Here is a 17,110-nt window from a genome sequence, read left to right as displayed (position 1 = left end):
GATTTAGGGTGTCCCAAGTCACCAATTTTAATCCCGAATCGAGGAAAAGAATGACTCCATATTACAGTCTGCGTACCAGAAATCCGGATAAGGAATTCTGTTAACCCGGGAGAAGGTGTTAGGCATTCCCGAGTTCCGTGGTTCTAGCACGGTCGCTCAACTGTTATATTCGGCTTGATTATCTGATTTTATACAAATGTGAACTTATGTGCCAATTTTATCTTTTAACCGCTTTTATCATTCAATGTTATTTTTATAGGACTTGCAACGTCGTGAAAACATATCTCGAACCACGTTACATCAATGCACCCGTGGTTATTGACATATTTCGACTCAGTTGAGATTTGGATTTGGGCCACATAAATGTGCACCCGAATTTAGGGAGATATCATTATTAAAGTCGCGCCTAAAGCAACTAGCGCATTATTATTTTGGGGTAGGGCCGTGAAATTTGCTAAACGGCCCGTCCCGGAATCTAAGTATTTAATACATATATTTTGTGAGGGCCCCGCAATTTGTCCCTTTTATTTGGCGAGGCTCGCCTCATTTTATTATTATTATTTTTTAAAAGAATTTACAACGTTATGGAAATGCGTCTCAGACCACGTCACAATCAATGTACCCGTGATTAGAAACACATTTCGACTCCGTTGAGACTTGGATTTGGGTCACATAAATGTGCACCCGAGTTAAGAAGGTAACATTATTAAATACGCGCTTAAAGCAACTAGCGTATTGTTATTTTGGGAAAGGCCGTGAAATTCGCTAAGCGGCCTGTCCCGAATTCTAAGAATTTTAATAGGGTTCCTATTATTCCTAACTTTGCTAACGTATTGTTATTGTTATTAAACCCAACTTCCATTACTAACAAATGAGAAATAAGGTTTAAACGCTAGTAGTCATGGTTTTTTTTCATTCAGACGTTCACATACCCATTACAACGAGAATACATAATATATGCGAGCACATATGTTCGCAACAAATCACCGGATGTCAAATTATTCCCTTAATAAACACAAATATATGCATAGAAGTAGACATTCTCGTACAAAAAAACATAAGTTCACAATATGTTCTCACATTTACTTTAAGCATATGCAGTAACTAATCATAAGATGAACATTTTAAACAAAAAACGACGAAAATTGCATTGTTGACATTCATCTTAAACCATAATATGCGAATCGAACGAAATGAAACAAAGGACGAAGAACACTAACCTTTGAACCTCGACAAACCTAGAACGACAAATAGCGCCCCCGACGGAACTCAAGCCGGATCTCACTGAACAACGATGGAACCTCGGACAAACACCTCGACGTACCGGACCTCGACGAACCAAAGCAGACCTCGATGGAAATAGAAAGCTCGGACCCACAAGTGCTAACAACCTGCCATGTTCGCTGCTACTGACCTTTCTCGACCCAGCAGCTCGGTGCGAAAAGATGAAGCAGAAGGGGTCGATGGACAGTGACGGAGTAGAAGAACACAACAACAGCTGCCTACGTTCCGACGAGGGGGGGGGGTGACGACGAGGGTTGCTGGATTTTTGGCTCGGCAGGTGGTTTTTGTCGATGGTTATGGCGTTTGGACAGTGGGTTGGGGACAGTAACGACGGGATAGTGACGACGATGAGGGAGCTGATGGTTTTGGGTTATGGTCGCTAGGGTTTTTCCTAGGTTTTCTTCATGAAGAGGAGGAAGACGATGAGCAGCAGATGTCGGGTTTAATGGAGGATCGCCGGACTGGTTTGACGGAGCTCGGAGGAGGAGGAATGGTCGCGTTTTCCGGCGTTCTTTTGGACAGTGGTCGACGGGCCTGTTTGGTTGTTGACGAAGGTGGTGAGACGGAGAGGGGTTAGCTGGACGGGACGTAAGGAGATGGTGGTTGAAGGGTGCTCGGGGTGGTGTTTGGGTGGTGGTGTCCGGGTGATGGTGTTTGGTGATGGTGTTTGGTGATGGTCGTTGGAGAGTTACGACGAGGGGGGGGTGGTGGTTGCGGATGGTGTTTGGGCGTGGGGTTTGGGTAGGGTTTTTCTCTGGTTTTCGTCGATAGAGAGGAAGAAGACGACGCACAGTCTTTTTCCTTCTTTTTTTTTTTGAAAATCTCCTCCCTTCAACATGTTTTTGTCCGTGTATTTAGCATGGGTTTGCCCAGAAAAATGAGCCCCACGCGTGGTGGGGTTCGAGACTTATGTTCCCACGCGTGGTGGGGTTCCCCGTGTACGGGATTCCGTCCTTGTTCCCCACGCGTGTCCCCTCATGTGTGGTGGACTCGGATTATTATGGGCTAGGTCCGAAAATTAGGCCTAAAACCGGGTAGTTTGAACCCGAATAATATTCTTTTGCCCGGACCCAAGAAATAGGAACACGTTGCTTAACTAGTCCTATGTAAGCAAAATAACTACCAAAAATAAGACTAGTATTTAAACAAAACTATATCTTTTTTTTAAAATATTTTTCAAGATTTAAAATAGCTACAAAATATTAATAAAACTATTTTTATTTTATTTTTTAATTTTCGTTTTTAATATAAAGATAAAATATAAAGTAACATTTTTGTATTTTTTCAAAATTAAAATGACTACAAAACATTAATAGAATTATATTTTTTGTAATTTTCGAAATTATATAAAGTACAAAAATAAAGTGCAATTTTTGTATTTTTCAAGTTTATGAGAGATACATAAACTAAAATTTATATATATATTTTTGAAATTTTTCTTTTTGCAACGAAATAATAGTTAAAATAGCTATATTAGACCCAATTTCACATATTCATGCTAAAAAATGTGAAAATCCTCGGGGAGGGTCAAAAATCACGTGCTTACAATGACCTTGCGGGTTAGATTCGTGTGTTCTGTTCCTATGATGAAAGACGGGTTCTCAGCCTTGTGTTGTGGTGGTACTGGTGAGCTTGAGGTACAACTCTTTCATTTGAGTCATTTTCATGATTTGAGTATGTTCGGACTGTTGCTTATGGGTCCGCGTATTGCGCAAGTTGTGGTTTAGGCCTGTGTTGATGTGTCATGTCACCAGAGTAGTGTGTTGGATTAGATGAGATCGTTGGGATCATTAATGAATACGAACGGATTCAATTTCAGCATGTTGGAAGGATAATATCGAGGTTCGCCTCAGAAATTTGCTATGGTCTTTACCAATGAGAAGTGGCTTCATGAATGGTTGATCTGAGAAAGGGTTATGGTTTATTGCGTGTTTCATTTATCATTGGCAGTATATGAAAGTGTTGGGATGAGACTTTAGCTGATAAGAGTTTTTCTATCGGTATTCGGGGGTTGTGTCCAGCTGCTGTGATAGAAGTTATCACTACAAGTGTTTGAGTTATGTAGTATATCATGTGATTGCACCTGAGATAGCAGATATGGTTTTTCAGACTTATTCAAAGTATAAATGTGAGATTCTGATCATATTAATGTTATTAGAAGTGGAAAATGTGGTTTTATGGTTTATGGGCTAGATTAGATTGTAAAATTTCAGTTACAATGTGTTATCGTACCTATATGAGATAGGGTGGGATCACCCCCGGGAATATGCATGGTAAGATTATTAAGCGATTGGTTGGCTTTTGGAACAACTCTGGGCACGTTCGAGGACGAACGTATGTTTAAGTGGGGGAGAATATAACGACCCGAATGGTCATTTTGAGCTTTTGCACCTTTCTCGTCAGTTCTCGGGCATGACTTGCCCTGCGTGAAAGATTATGACTTATGTAAATCGTTGGTTTTGGTTTTCAGGGTAATCAGAACGAATTTGGAAGAACAGTTCTCACTTTAAAGCTTAAAATTTGAAAGGTTTGACTTGTTGGTATATGATCTCATATCGGAATTTTTATGAACAGGTTAGCTTCATTAGGTGATTTTGGACTTAGGAGCGTGATCAGAATGCATTTTGGAAGTTCGTGGAAGGTTTAGGCTTGAATTGGCAAAATTGAGATTTTGGCATTTTCCGGTTGATAGGTGAGATTTTGATATAGGGGTTGGAATGGAATTCCGGAAGTTGCAGTAGCTTCGTTGTGTCATTTGTGATGTGTGTGCAAAATTTCAGGTCACTCGGACATTGTTTGGTCGGGTTTTTGATCAATCGTAATTCGGAAGATTTTGGAATTCTTAGGCTTGAATTCGATGCAAATTTGGTGTTTTAATGTTGTTTTGAGTGTTCCGAAGGCTGGAACAAGTTTCAATGATGTTAGGGGATGTGTTGGCATGTTTGGTTGAGGTCCCGAGGGCCTCGAGTGAGTTTGGGATGGTCAATCGGGCCATTTCATGTTTTTAAAAGTTGCAGAAAACTCCTAAAGGATTTCAGGAAATTTGACCTTCGCGTTCGCGAGTAGGTCCTCGCATTCACGAAGGGTTAGATAGTGAGGCTGAGGAATTAGCCTTCACGTTTGCGATGAAGGCTTCACGTTCGCGAAGGGCTAGAGTCTTGTGCATCGCGTTCACGAGGTCCTTGCTGCGTTCGCGTAGAGTAATTTGATCAGCTGGGCTTGAGGCATTTTATTCATCGCATTCGCGAGTGGTATAACGCGATCACGAAAGTTTAGACTGAGGAAGCATGACATTCGCGATGGGCAGGTCGCGATTGCGAAGAGGAAATTATGGTCAAGGTTATTTTGTGCTTCGCGAATGCGAGCCTTTGACCGCGTTCGCGAAGAAGGAAATTTTACATGGGGCAGAATGTTTAAAAATGAGTTTCGCGAGCTTTGGTCTATTTTCTCCATTGTTGAGCGATTTTTGGAGGATTAAAGACGGAATCGATGGGTAACACTTGGAAGTAAAATTTTTGAACTCTATACTCGATCCTACGTTGATTCCTACTTGTTTAATCATGAAATATGTGGAAATTAAAGCCTAAAATTGGGGAATTAGGGCTTGTAGTTGGAGACTTAGAAATTGGGATTTGAGGGGCCATTTGAGGTCCGATTTTGACGTTCTTGGTATGTATAGACTCGTGAGAGGATGAGGATTTTATTGATGTGACTTTTATCGGATTCTGAGACGTGGGCTTGGGGGGTCGGGTTTGAGCAATTTCGAGATTTTTTATGTAAGTTGGATATTTTCGAGTGGGCTTTGTTCCCTTAGCATATTTTAATTGTTATGTACTGATTGTGGCTAGATTTGGAGCATTTGGAGGTCGATTCGTGCGGGCAAGGCATCGTAGGCTCGGGTTCGGACCTGATCGAGGTGCGTAATGATTGTAAATGATGTTCTGAGGGTTTAAAACTCCAGATTGCACATCGTAGTGCTATATTGAAGTGAGACACATGCTTGACGACGAGCGTGGGGTCGTTCACTATTGGGGATTGTGACTTGGTCCGTCCCGATTGATGATCTTACCGCGTATTTGACTGAAATCTATTTGTTATCATCATTATTTGGGCCGAATGCCATATTTGGGCTTCATGCCAACTATTTGAACCCTTCGGGGATTTTTGTTGATGTTTCCTCACTATTTTGATTTTATGCTTAAACTCATTCATGTTATTTTCCACTATTTTCAAAACTCAGCCATTTTATTTTGCTTTAACACTTGAAATGATATTTCAAATAATATTTTGGGCTGAGCATCATGTTTTACTGTTGCCCGAGTGGCTTATGTGATTTTTGAATGAGTAAGGCCGAGGGCCTGTGTTGTAAGGATATCTTTTGGGTCGGGCTGCATGCCGCAACGGTGATACACAGACTTTAATTATGAGACTGAGAGCCTGAGATATGTACGCCACGAGGTGGCTTGTTAATATGAGGCCGAGAGCCTAGAGATGATGCCACGAGATGGCTTGATATTGCCATGAGGGGCCCCTCCAGGAGTCTGCACACCCCCAGTGAGCGCGGCTACCCATTGTGATGTGAGATATAGCTCGAGGGGCTGGTTTTGTTCTATGTGATTGCCCAAGGGGCTGGTATTGTTCTGAGATATTGCCCGAGGGGCGGATTTGTTGACATTGTGCCCGAGGGGCGAATCTTATGTGCATATCTTTCTTATTTGCCTATCATGTACCCGTTTAATTGTGTATTTGTGCCCGAGGGGCGGATTTCTGTGCTTATCTGCACTAATTATTTTGCATTCATTTGCGCAACTGTTGAAAAAGTCATTTTCAAAGAAGTTTAAACTGAGCTAAGATATTTAAAGAGATTTTACAGCTTCATTGTTTTCTTACTAGTTTTTGAACTGCTTCTATACAGCATGTTGATGCACTTTTCGTGATTTCTTACCATTCAGACTTTAGTTATGATTGTTGCTCACTGAGTTGGAGTACTCACTTTACTCCCTGCACCTTGTGTGCAGATTCAGGTATTTCTGAACCCGATAGCGGGTATTGGCTTATCGGAGGCAGAGTCATTGGAGTTTAGCAAGGTAGTTGCCGGCGTTCACAACACTGCTTTTCTCCCTCTTGATGTCCTTGGAATGTATTTAGCCTATTTCAGAACTTAGTTGTATTTTAGACCTTAGTAGATGCTCGTGACTTGTGACACCCCGATATTGGGCTGTGTTTGGGCTGTATTCCGCACATTATAAAATCTTTTGCTTAGTCTTTGGCTTATTTACTCATGCTTAGACTGTTTATAGATGTTTAACTATTTTAAATATTGAATTGAGACTAATTGGCTGGTCTTGTCTTCACGAGAGGCGCCATCACGACCGGGTCCGGGTTTAGGATCGTGACATACATGCGCTAAACAATTCTGTCTTGCCACTAGGGAGCAACGACATGCGTATGTTTCTCTGAAAAAAGTTTCAAACTGCCAATATTGTGCTGCAAAAAGGTTCGAATACGAACCTCCAACATTTTATTGTGGCAGCGGTTCAGTAAGGCTAACCGCACATAAAATGCCAAATGAATTATCAAAGCTATATTTTGAAAATACGAAAGAATCCGAACATTTTCGAACTTACATTAGAACGTACAATAATATGTTTTCATTTACTTCACTTGGTGTAAAGTACGATAAAGAGTTGGCGAAAAGAAATTGTGGTATTTACACAGTTAGAGTCCAGGGACAGATGTATCATTTCATAGATGATTTGGTTTCTTCTAACAAAAAACCAAAAAATTTATAATTATACTTTTATGATCGTGATAACGAACTAGCCAACAGAATGGCTTGCTCAACAAGAGTTAACAAATTGATAGTGCAAAAGTTGATGGGCATATTAAAAATCAATCCATATACTGTTTTCCTACGATCTCTCTTAAATGTTCCGAAGTTAGAAAATTTCTATATTGCACTTAGATGTGACTCAGCCTTAGACCAACGAACATATAACTTACCTAGTGCATCAGAGATTGTAGCAATATGGGAAGAAAATTTTGGAAATACTATTTCTGCACCACATATACGAATTTATACCCATAGTAATAGAGCTCAATTAGTAAATATTACTACGGCTGTTATGATCTTTTGCAGTATCCCTTATTGTTTCCGTACGGTGAAAATGGATGGCATTGTAGAATAAAAAAAATTACTCACATGAATAATCTGACAAGGAATAGAGCTCACTGTGAACATGAGCAACTGCTCAGCATAGAAAATATGTGTTCAGTTGACGGATTTCTCGACATGGAAGCAGAATCGCTACAAAAAGGAAAACGAAAAAGAGATACAGTATCCTGTCGAGAGTATTATTGTTACGAATTTCAAATAAGAGATAATGAAACAAACGAAGTAGTACATTGTGGAAGAATATTTCAACAATTTATAGTAGACGTATATATAAAGCTTGAAACACAAAGATTAGATTTTTTCACATTTAATCAGGATTTATTTAGAATTGAAGTGCTGCAAGGAATTCTTGACATTTTGAGATATGGTGAAAGAGAAGCCTCTAAAATCGGAAAGAAAACATTCCTCCCTGTTACATTTATAGGTGGACCAAGGGATATGCATCGACGATATATGTATGTTATCGCATTGATGCAGTGTTTTAGAAAACCTGATTTGTTTATAACAATGACATGTAATACATCTTGGCCGGAAATAAAAGAACATCTACGATCAAGTGATGAGGTACAAAATAGACCTGATTTAGTTAGTAGAGTATTCAGAGCAAAAATAGAAGAACTAATAAAAGATATATTGAAAAGGCAAATCTTTGGAAAAGTTGCATGATTTATGTACTCTATTGAATTCCAAAAACGCAGTCTTCCACATGCTCATTTTCTTATAATACTTGTTGATGAAGAAAAATTATTGACTCCTGAATCTTATGATAAATTTGTTTGTGCGGAATTGTCTGATGCTATTAAAGATCGTTATTTGTATTCACTTGTTACTCAACATATAATGCACGGTCCTTGTGGAAGGTTAAATCCGACAAATATTTGCATGAAAAAGGGTAATTGCAAATTCAAATATCCAAGAGATTTTGCTGATAAAATGTCACAAGGAAAAAATTCTTATCCAATATATAGAAGGAGAAAAACTGGAGAAACTGTAAAAATAAGAACTCAATTTTTAGACAATTCGTGGATTGTTTCATATAATCCTTTTTTATTATGCAAGTATAACTGCCATATGAATGTAGAAGTTTTGTTCTGATATCAAAGTAGTTAAATATATTTACAAATATATTTGTAAAGGACATGATAAAATTGCTTTTCATATACACAACAGTGATACAAATACAAACATAAATGAAATAAAAGAATATCAATCGGCTAGATGGGTTTCACCTCCGGAAGCTGCTTGGCGTTTATTTAGTTTCCCAATTAGTGAAATGACTCCAGCTGTGTATCACCTTCAGTTACATTTAGAAGGACAACAATTTGTTTCCGTTAAAAGTTCTGAAAGTATAGATAGAATTATAAGAAATCCGATGATTAGAAAAACAATGTTAACTGAATTCTTTGTTATGAACCGCCAAATAAAGATACTATGCAACTTTCGTTATTGTATAAAGAATTTTCCAAATACTTTGTATGGTCAACAACATATAAAATGTGGACACGTCGCATAAAAGGCAAGGTTATTGGACGTGTTGTGACATGTCATCCAATAGAAGGAGAAAGATATTACCTGAGATTACTGTTGATGAATGTTAGAGGACCCAAATCATATCAAGATTTACTAACAGTTGATGGAATATCTTGTAGTACATTTAGAGAGTCTGCAGAAAAAAGAGGATTATTGCACTGTGATAACAGTTTAGTCGAATGCATGTTTGAAGCTGTAAGTTATCAAATGTCATATAGTTTAAGACACTTGTTTGCAACATTATTGGTGTATTGTAATCCTGTCAATCCAGCAGAGCTTTGGAAACAATTTGAAGATTCAATGTCAGAAGATTTTAAGATTCTACCGAACACAAATGCGAAAGATATTCGTTACATGACTTTAAATCATATTAATGACATTTTGCATTTGATAGGGCATGATATTAACGAATATAATTTTGTGCCGGAAAGAATTACACTATCACCAGCTGTTAGAGAAGCCAAAGATTGTCATTTCGAAAGAAATATTACTGTTAGAGAAGAGGATTTGTTACTAGAGGCAAAGTTGAACACTGAACAACGGAAAACATATGATAAAATTCTTAACATGATATTTTCTAACCAATCAGGTGCCTTTTTTATTGACGGACCTGGTGAAACTGGAAAAACTTTTTTATACCGTGCTTTGTTGGCTGTTGTACGATCAAAAGGCTTTGTCGCTTTAGCAATAACAACTTCAGGGGTTGCGGCTTCGATCCTCCCAGGAGGACGAACTGCTCACTCCCGTTTTAAATTCCCTACTGAAATTGATGAACAATACTCTTGTAATATTAGTAAACAAAGTTCATTAGCAGCTTTAATACATTATGCCAAACTCATTGTATGGGATGAAGTATCTATGGCAAAAAAGAAAGTGATAGAAGCTCTTGATGTTCTCTTGAAGGATCTGATGGATACAAAAGCTCTATTTGGGGGGAAAAGTAGTTGTTTTCGGTGGTGACTTTAGACAAACCATCCCGGTTGTTCGGAACGGAAAAAAGAAGATTTTATTTAAGAAAGCTTATTGTATTCTGAAATTTGAAATCAACTTGAGAAACTGCGATTATCAGAAAATATGCGAGCTAAAACAGATCCTTCTTTTTGTGAATATTTGCTGAGAATAGGAAATGGAGAAGAAAAAACAGATAACTATGATAAAATAGAAATTCCTGATTATTTTGTTATTCCTTTCATTTCTGAAAAGGAATCATTAGATCTTTTGTTTAGAGCAACTTTTCCAGATTTACATACATGTTCTGATATGTTTTCTATGACTTCACGCGTAATTCTGATGACAAAAAGTGACTTTGTTGATGAAATGAATGAGTTGCTCATAGCTCACTTTCCTGGAGATGCTAGAACATATATTGCATTTGATGAAACTATTGAAGCGAATGATCAGAGTCAATATGAAGATTTTTTGCATACATTACATTCCGCTGGTTTACCTCCCCATAAATTGACATTAATAAAGCATTGTCCTGTTATTCTGTTATGAAACTTAAATTCATCCCAAGGTTTATGCAATGGCACAAGACTTATATGTTGTGACCTTCAAAAGTATATTATAAGTGCCAAAATTGTAAGTGGAGATTTTAAGAATGCACATGTATTTATTCCAAGAATACCATTGTTATCATCTTCTGATGAAAATTGCCCGTTCCTTTCAAGAGAACACAATTCCCATTGCGATTATGTTTTGTTATGATAAAAAATAAAGCTCAAGGTCAAACATTGGACTTTGTTGGAATTTATTTACGTGAACCTATTTTCTCACATGGTCAACTCTATGTGGCCTTATCAAGAGCAAAAAGTTCCCACTTTGTTATTAATTATTAATTCGACCACCAACAACAGATAGCAACGATGATCGTACAATATAGTTTATAACGAAATCATTCGAAAAGCTTTACATAAATAGATTTTCTGAATGGCCCAAGATCCCCATGCTTCTGCAATTCTGTAATTCAGAGAATCAGAACATTGTCTCCAGCATTGCTGTTGAGGTATTTTCAAAACTGTTTGTTTTATTATAATTTTAAGTTTTTTGATATATTGTTCAACCTGTGAAGAAATTCGAATAATTCTTGTGAATGTAAATTAGTAAAGAAACCATCCACATACATCAGATTTGCTTCTTTTTTAATTTTCTTCATTGGGAATTATAGACTAATTCTTTTGTATCTATTTCTATTTTTTAGTTAGCATTATCCTTTTTTAGCAGGTAAGTTTACCACTTGCGATCATAGAATAAATTTATTTTTCGTTTAATGTTTCGAACTGATCATAGGGTGCAACTGAAATACTTGAAGAAGCATTTGTTTGTTGTTTATGTTTTACTGTTTAGAGAGCTTTTACCGTGTGGTATAAACAGAAAATGTATCAATAGTTTAATAGTAACTCAACATATAGCACAACCAGTCATACCAGGATAACGGAGAAGGTTTTAACTCAAGTGCTCGCTAGTAAGATCTTGTTGCACTGGGCATCTTTAGATTTACGTGTATTGCTAGCTAGACTGTCACAACCCCGGTTCGCCTTTCATGAACCATCGTGACGGCACCTAGTCTCTACGACTAGGTAAGCTTAATTTGCGGAAGAAAATTAAAACTTGCGGAAGTAAACAATTTAAAACAAAAATAAAGCAGTAACATTGTATAAATGTGCCGCTCGATATATACCATGTTTAACTCTCAATACCAAACATAAATCCAAGACCCGAAAACCCATGAATCACAAGCTAAGAAAAGAAATACTACATACCTCTAACTTCGGAATTTCTAGTAAAGAACAGAAAAGTACAAAAGGGCTAAATACTAAAGGCAGGAATAGAAAGGGACTCCTTGGTCTGCGGACGCGGCAGATGTACCTCGGAGTCTCTAAGCAGTCGCCTTCCTCAACGATAGTAGGCCTGATCAGCGGTACCTGGATTTGCACATGAAAAACATGCGCAGAAGGGGCATGAGTACACAACAACGGTACTCAGTACGTGCCAAGCCTAACCTCGGTTGGGTAGTGACGAGGAAGGTCAGGGTCCTACTAAGGTGAAATACAATATGAGGGTTAACAGTATGGAATAAAACAGTATAAAAAAGTGCAAAAGTAAGAAATAACATAGAATTGACAGAACAACAACAACTAGATCAAAGACAAAACAAGCCACAGAAAGAAATACAGCTCAACACAGAGATAACAACCGAGGCGCCTCCAGGATACCGTCCTGTAGTCCCAATTACAACTGTCCAGTAGATATCCCAGGATACCGTCCCGTAGTTCATCATACATATGTCCGAAGGAACTCCAGGGATTCGTCCCGTAGTCCCAAATGTAAATACCCAGTACTGGGGGGAATCTACCGGGTGGATTCCCGTAGTTCCATATAACTGTGCAGGGGAATCTAACATGTAGTCCCAAAGTAAATGTGCAGGGGGATCTAATAGGAATCTAACCCGTAGTCCCAAAGTAAACATACAAGGAATCCCACATCCGTAGTCCCAAAATACACAACAACAACAGGAAAATATCCAGAAATGACAAAATTTCATATTAAGACAACAAGCGATTCTAGTCTAGCATGTTGCACAGAATTCAAGTAGGACAGGTTGAATCAAATAAAGGAAATTAAGTCAATTAGACATGCTTTCCTAAGCTAACAACAGACTTAATAGTGCAAGAAATAGAAACAGGAAATGAAACATACTAGTAATTACATAAGAAAACCGGATTTCCAATAATTAGCACAAGTACGCACTCGTCACCTTACGTATAAGGCATTTCAATTACCAAATATACCAATCATAAGGGAAAGGTCCCCCACACAAGGTTAAACAAGCCACTTACCTCGAACCGACTCAAAATCAACCCAGCACCAAGTTTTTGCCACGAGTACTCGACTCCAAAGGGCCCAAATCTATTCAATTCGATTGCATAATGTAAATAACACTTCAAGTAACTGATTCTACAATTAAATTCTAAGCTAATACGGGAAATTATATAAAATGACCAAAATGCCCCTCGGGCCCACTTCTTGAAATCAGGTAAAATTTAAATTTTCAGAATCCTCATACTCTCACGAGTCTAACCATGCCAAAATTATCCAATTCCGATACTATTTGGTCCTTCAAATCATTATTTTACATTTTTGAAAGATTTCACAAGTTTTCTTCCCAAATTCCATCCCAAATCACGAATTAAATGATAAATTCAATGATGGATTCATGTACTCTAGCCAAATCTGAGTTAGAATCACTTGCCCCGATGAATTGCTTGAAAAACCTTCAAAATATCGCCTAAATCCGAGCTCTCTAGCTCAAAATATGAAATAAAACCCAAAACCTCGTATTTATAAGACACCCCCCGGATTTCCACCTCAGTGGACCGCAGAAAAACGAGCGTGGTCCGCACAAAAATGACTGCGGCCGCACAGGTTTTGACTGCAATGACAGGATTTAGTATATTGGCCATAATATTCACTACAGATGTCCAAATTGTGATTTCTTTTACTTTCTGGAAACTAGATACGCAGGGCTACAACTTTCGTTTTTGAATCATCCCAAAATTCCTTGTAAATCAAACGATATGAGCTTTCAAAATAGGACCAGTAAAATTTTCCTCACCGCGGACTGCACTGCATTTTGTATGGTCGCACAGCCCCCACCGTGGACACACTGGACTTTGTGCGGACCGCACTGGTGGGTTCCAAGGCCTGCAACTCTTCTGGACCTGCAACAGCTATGATTTGCGGCCTAAAACATCCCGGAACCTATCCGGAACTCACCCGAGTCCCCGGGACTTCATACCAATTGTGCCAACACATCCCATGACATCGTTCAAACTTGTTCAAAACATCGGAACGCTCACAACAACATCAAATCACCAATTTAACATAGGATTCAAGCCTAAGAACTCCAAAAACTCTTAACTTATGCTTTCAATCAAAAAGTCTATCAAATCTCGTCCGAACGACCTGAAATTTTGCAAGCACGTCACATTCAACACTACGGAGCTACTCCAGTTTTCGGAATTCCGTTCCGACCCTTAGATCAAAATCTCACTATCGGACTGGAAACTTCAAATATTCGACTCTCGCCATTTCAAGCCTAAATTAGCTACGGACCTCCAAAACATAATTCGATCACGCCCCTAAACCCGAAATCACCCAACGGAGCTAACAGAACCGTTAGATTTCCATTCCAAGGCCGTCTTAACACTGTTCTGACTATGGTCAACTTTCCCACACTTAATCTCTCATTTAGGGACTAAGTGTCCCAAAACTCCCTGAAACTCAAAACCGAATGTCCCGGCAACTCACATTAGCAGAAATAAACTTGGGGAAAGCAGTTAATAGTGGATCGGGACATTAATTCTTAAGACAACCGGCTGGGTCATCACATCCTCCTACTTTTAAACATCTGTTCGTCCTCGAACGAGCATAGAGACATACCTGAAGTAGTGAAAAGATGAGGGTAACGGCTGCGCATATCCTGCTCAGTCTCCCAGGTCGCCTCCTCGACCGGCTGGCCTCGCCACTGAACCTTTACCGAAGCAATGTTCTTTGACCTCAGCTTTCTAATCTGCCTGTCCAATATTGCCACTAGCTCCTCAACATAAGATAGATCCTTTTCCAACTAGACTGAACTGAAATCCAACACGTGTGACGGATCACCGTGATACCTCCGGAGCATCGAAACATGAAATACCGGATGAACTCCTGCCAAGCTGGGAGGTAAGGCCAGCTCATAAGCAACTCCCCAACATGCATCAATATCTCAAAAGGGCCAATAAACCTTGGACTCAACTTTCCTTTCTTCCCGAACCTCATAACGCCTTTCATAGGCAAAACCCGAAGAAGAACCCGCTCTCCAATCATATAGGAAACATCACGAACCTTCCGGTCCGCGTAACTCTTCTGTCTGGACTGGGCTGTGCGGAATCTATCCTGAATCACCTTAACTTTCTCCAAATCATCCTGAACCAGGTCTGTGCCCAACAATCTAGCCTCATCCAGCTCAAACCAACCCACTGGGGATCTACACCGCCTCCCATATAAAGCCTCATACGGTGCCATCTGAATACTGGACTGGTAGCTATTGTTGTAAGCAAACTCCGCCAATGGCAAGAACTGATCCCAAGACCCTCCAAACTCAATCACACACGCACAGAGCATATCCTCAAGAATATGAATAGTGCGCTCGGACTGTCCGTCCGTCTGAGGGTGAAATGATGTACTCAACTCTACCCGAGTACCTAACTCATGCTGAACGGCTCTCCAGAACCGTGATGTGAACTGGGTACCTCTATCTGAAATGATGGAAACTGGAATACCATGCAGACAAACAATCTCCCGGATATAAATCTCCGCCAAACGCTTTGAGGAATAAGTGGTACACACAGGAATAAAATGAGCGGATTTGGTCAGCCGATCCATAATCACCCAAATAGCATCGAACTTTCTCAAAGTTCATGGGAGCCCAACTACAAAGTCCATGGTGATCCGCTCCCACTTCCATTCCGGAATCTCTATCTGCTGAAGCAACCCACACGGTCTCTGGTGCTCATACTTCACATGCTGATAGTTGAGACACCGAGCCACGAATCTAACTATATCTTTCTTCATCCGCCTCCACCAATAGTGCTATCTCAAATCCTGATACATCTTCGCGGCACCCAAATGAATAGAATACCGCGAGCTATGGGCCTCCTCTAGAATCAACTCTCGAAGCCCATCGACATTGGGTACACAAATCCGACCCTGCATCCTCAATACCCCATCATCACCAATAGTCACATCCCTAGTATCACCATGCTGAACCTTGTCCTTGAGGACAAACAAATAAGGGTCATCATACTACCGCTCCCTGATGCGATCAAATAAAGACGACTGAGAAACCAGGCAAGCTAGAACCCGACTGGGCTCCGAAAGATCCAATCTCACAAACTGGCTGGCTAAGGCCTGAACATCTATTGCCATAGGCCTCTCTGATGTTGGTAAATAATCCAAACTCCCTAAACTCTCTGCCCGGCGACTCAAAGCATCGGCCACCACATTGGCCTTGCCCGGGTGATACAAAATAGTGATATTATAGTCCTTTAGCAAATCCAACCACCTCATCTGGTGCAAATTTATATCCTTTTGCTTGAACAAGTGCTGCAAGCTCCTATGGTCAGTATAAATCTCACAGGAAACCCCGTATAAATAAGGGCGCCAACTATTCAGGGCGTGAACAATGGCAGCTAACTCAAGGTCATGAACATGGTAGTTCTTCTCATGTATCTTCAACTGTCTGGACGTGTAGGCAATCACCCTACCGTCCTGCATCAATACCGCTCTGAGGCCAATCCTCGAGGCATCACAATAGACCGTATAAGACCCTGAACCTGTAGGTAGTATCAAAATTGGGGTTGTGGTCAAAGTTGTCTTGAGCTTCTGAAAGCTCGCCTCACACTCTTCGTCCACTGAAACGGAGCACCCTTCTGGGTCAACCTAGTCATAGGGGTTGCAATCAATAAATACCCCTCCACAAAATGACTATAGTAACCCGCCAAACCAAGGAAACTACGGATCTCTGTAGCTGAGGATGGTCTGGCCAACTCTGCACGACCTCTATCTTCTTCGGATCCACCTGAATACCCTCACTCGATACCACGTGGCCTAAGAATGCCACTGAATCCAACCAAAACTCACACTTCAAGAATTTAGCATATAACTTCTTCTCTCTCAGAGTCTGGAGCAAAGTCCTCAGGTGCTGCTCATGATCTTCCCGACTCCGGGAATACACCAAAATATCATAAATAAAGACAGTGACGAACGAGTCAAGATAGGCTGAAACATACTGTACATCAAATGCATAAAGGTTGTTGGGGCATTGGTCAGCCTAAATGACATAACAAGGAACTCGTAATGACCATACCGAGTCCTGAAAGCAGTCTTCGGGATATTTGGCTCCCGAATCTTCAACTGATGGTAACCTAAGCGCAAATCAATCTTAGAAAACACCTGTGCGCCCTGAAGCTGGTCAAACAGATCATCAATACGAGGCAAAGGATAATGTTTCTTCACTGTACTTGTTCAACTGGCAATAATCAATACACATACGCATGGAACGATCCTTTTTCTTCACAA

General features: G+C 39.8%; 2 protein-coding genes across 2 annotated transcripts; both read left to right on the top strand.

Moving 5' to 3' along the window:
• The first annotated feature begins 8,953 nt into the window (after positions 1 to 8,953).
• On the top strand, positions 8,954 to 9,949 carry LOC138882929 (uncharacterized). The gene has a single exon (XM_070163574.1). The coding sequence runs from the start codon at positions 8,954 to 8,956 to the stop codon at positions 9,947 to 9,949; it is 996 nt and encodes a 331-aa protein (XP_070019675.1).
• Positions 9,950 to 10,063: 114 nt separating this feature from the next.
• LOC138882928 (uncharacterized) lies at positions 10,064 to 10,486 on the top strand. Its single transcript, XM_070163573.1, has one exon. The coding sequence runs from the start codon at positions 10,064 to 10,066 to the stop codon at positions 10,484 to 10,486; it is 423 nt and encodes a 140-aa protein (XP_070019674.1).
• The last annotated feature ends 6,624 nt before the right edge of the window (positions 10,487 to 17,110 follow it).

Source organism: Nicotiana sylvestris, chromosome 12 (genome assembly GCF_000393655.2).
Source record: "Nicotiana sylvestris chromosome 12, ASM39365v2, whole genome shotgun sequence".
Classification (NCBI taxonomy): Eukaryota; Viridiplantae; Streptophyta; class Magnoliopsida; order Solanales; family Solanaceae; genus Nicotiana; species Nicotiana sylvestris.
The sequence above is the reverse complement of the archived record's forward strand: the minus strand, read 5'-3'. Positions and strand labels throughout refer to the sequence as shown.

What these genes read in the sequence shown, in the direction of transcription:
- LOC138882929 (XM_070163574.1), top strand. Translation starts at nt 8,954, where the DNA reads ATGTGGACACGTCGCATAAAAGGCAAGGTTATTGGACGTGTTGTGACA.
- LOC138882928 (XM_070163573.1), top strand. Translation starts at nt 10,064, where the DNA reads ATGCGAGCTAAAACAGATCCTTCTTTTTGTGAATATTTGCTGAGAATA.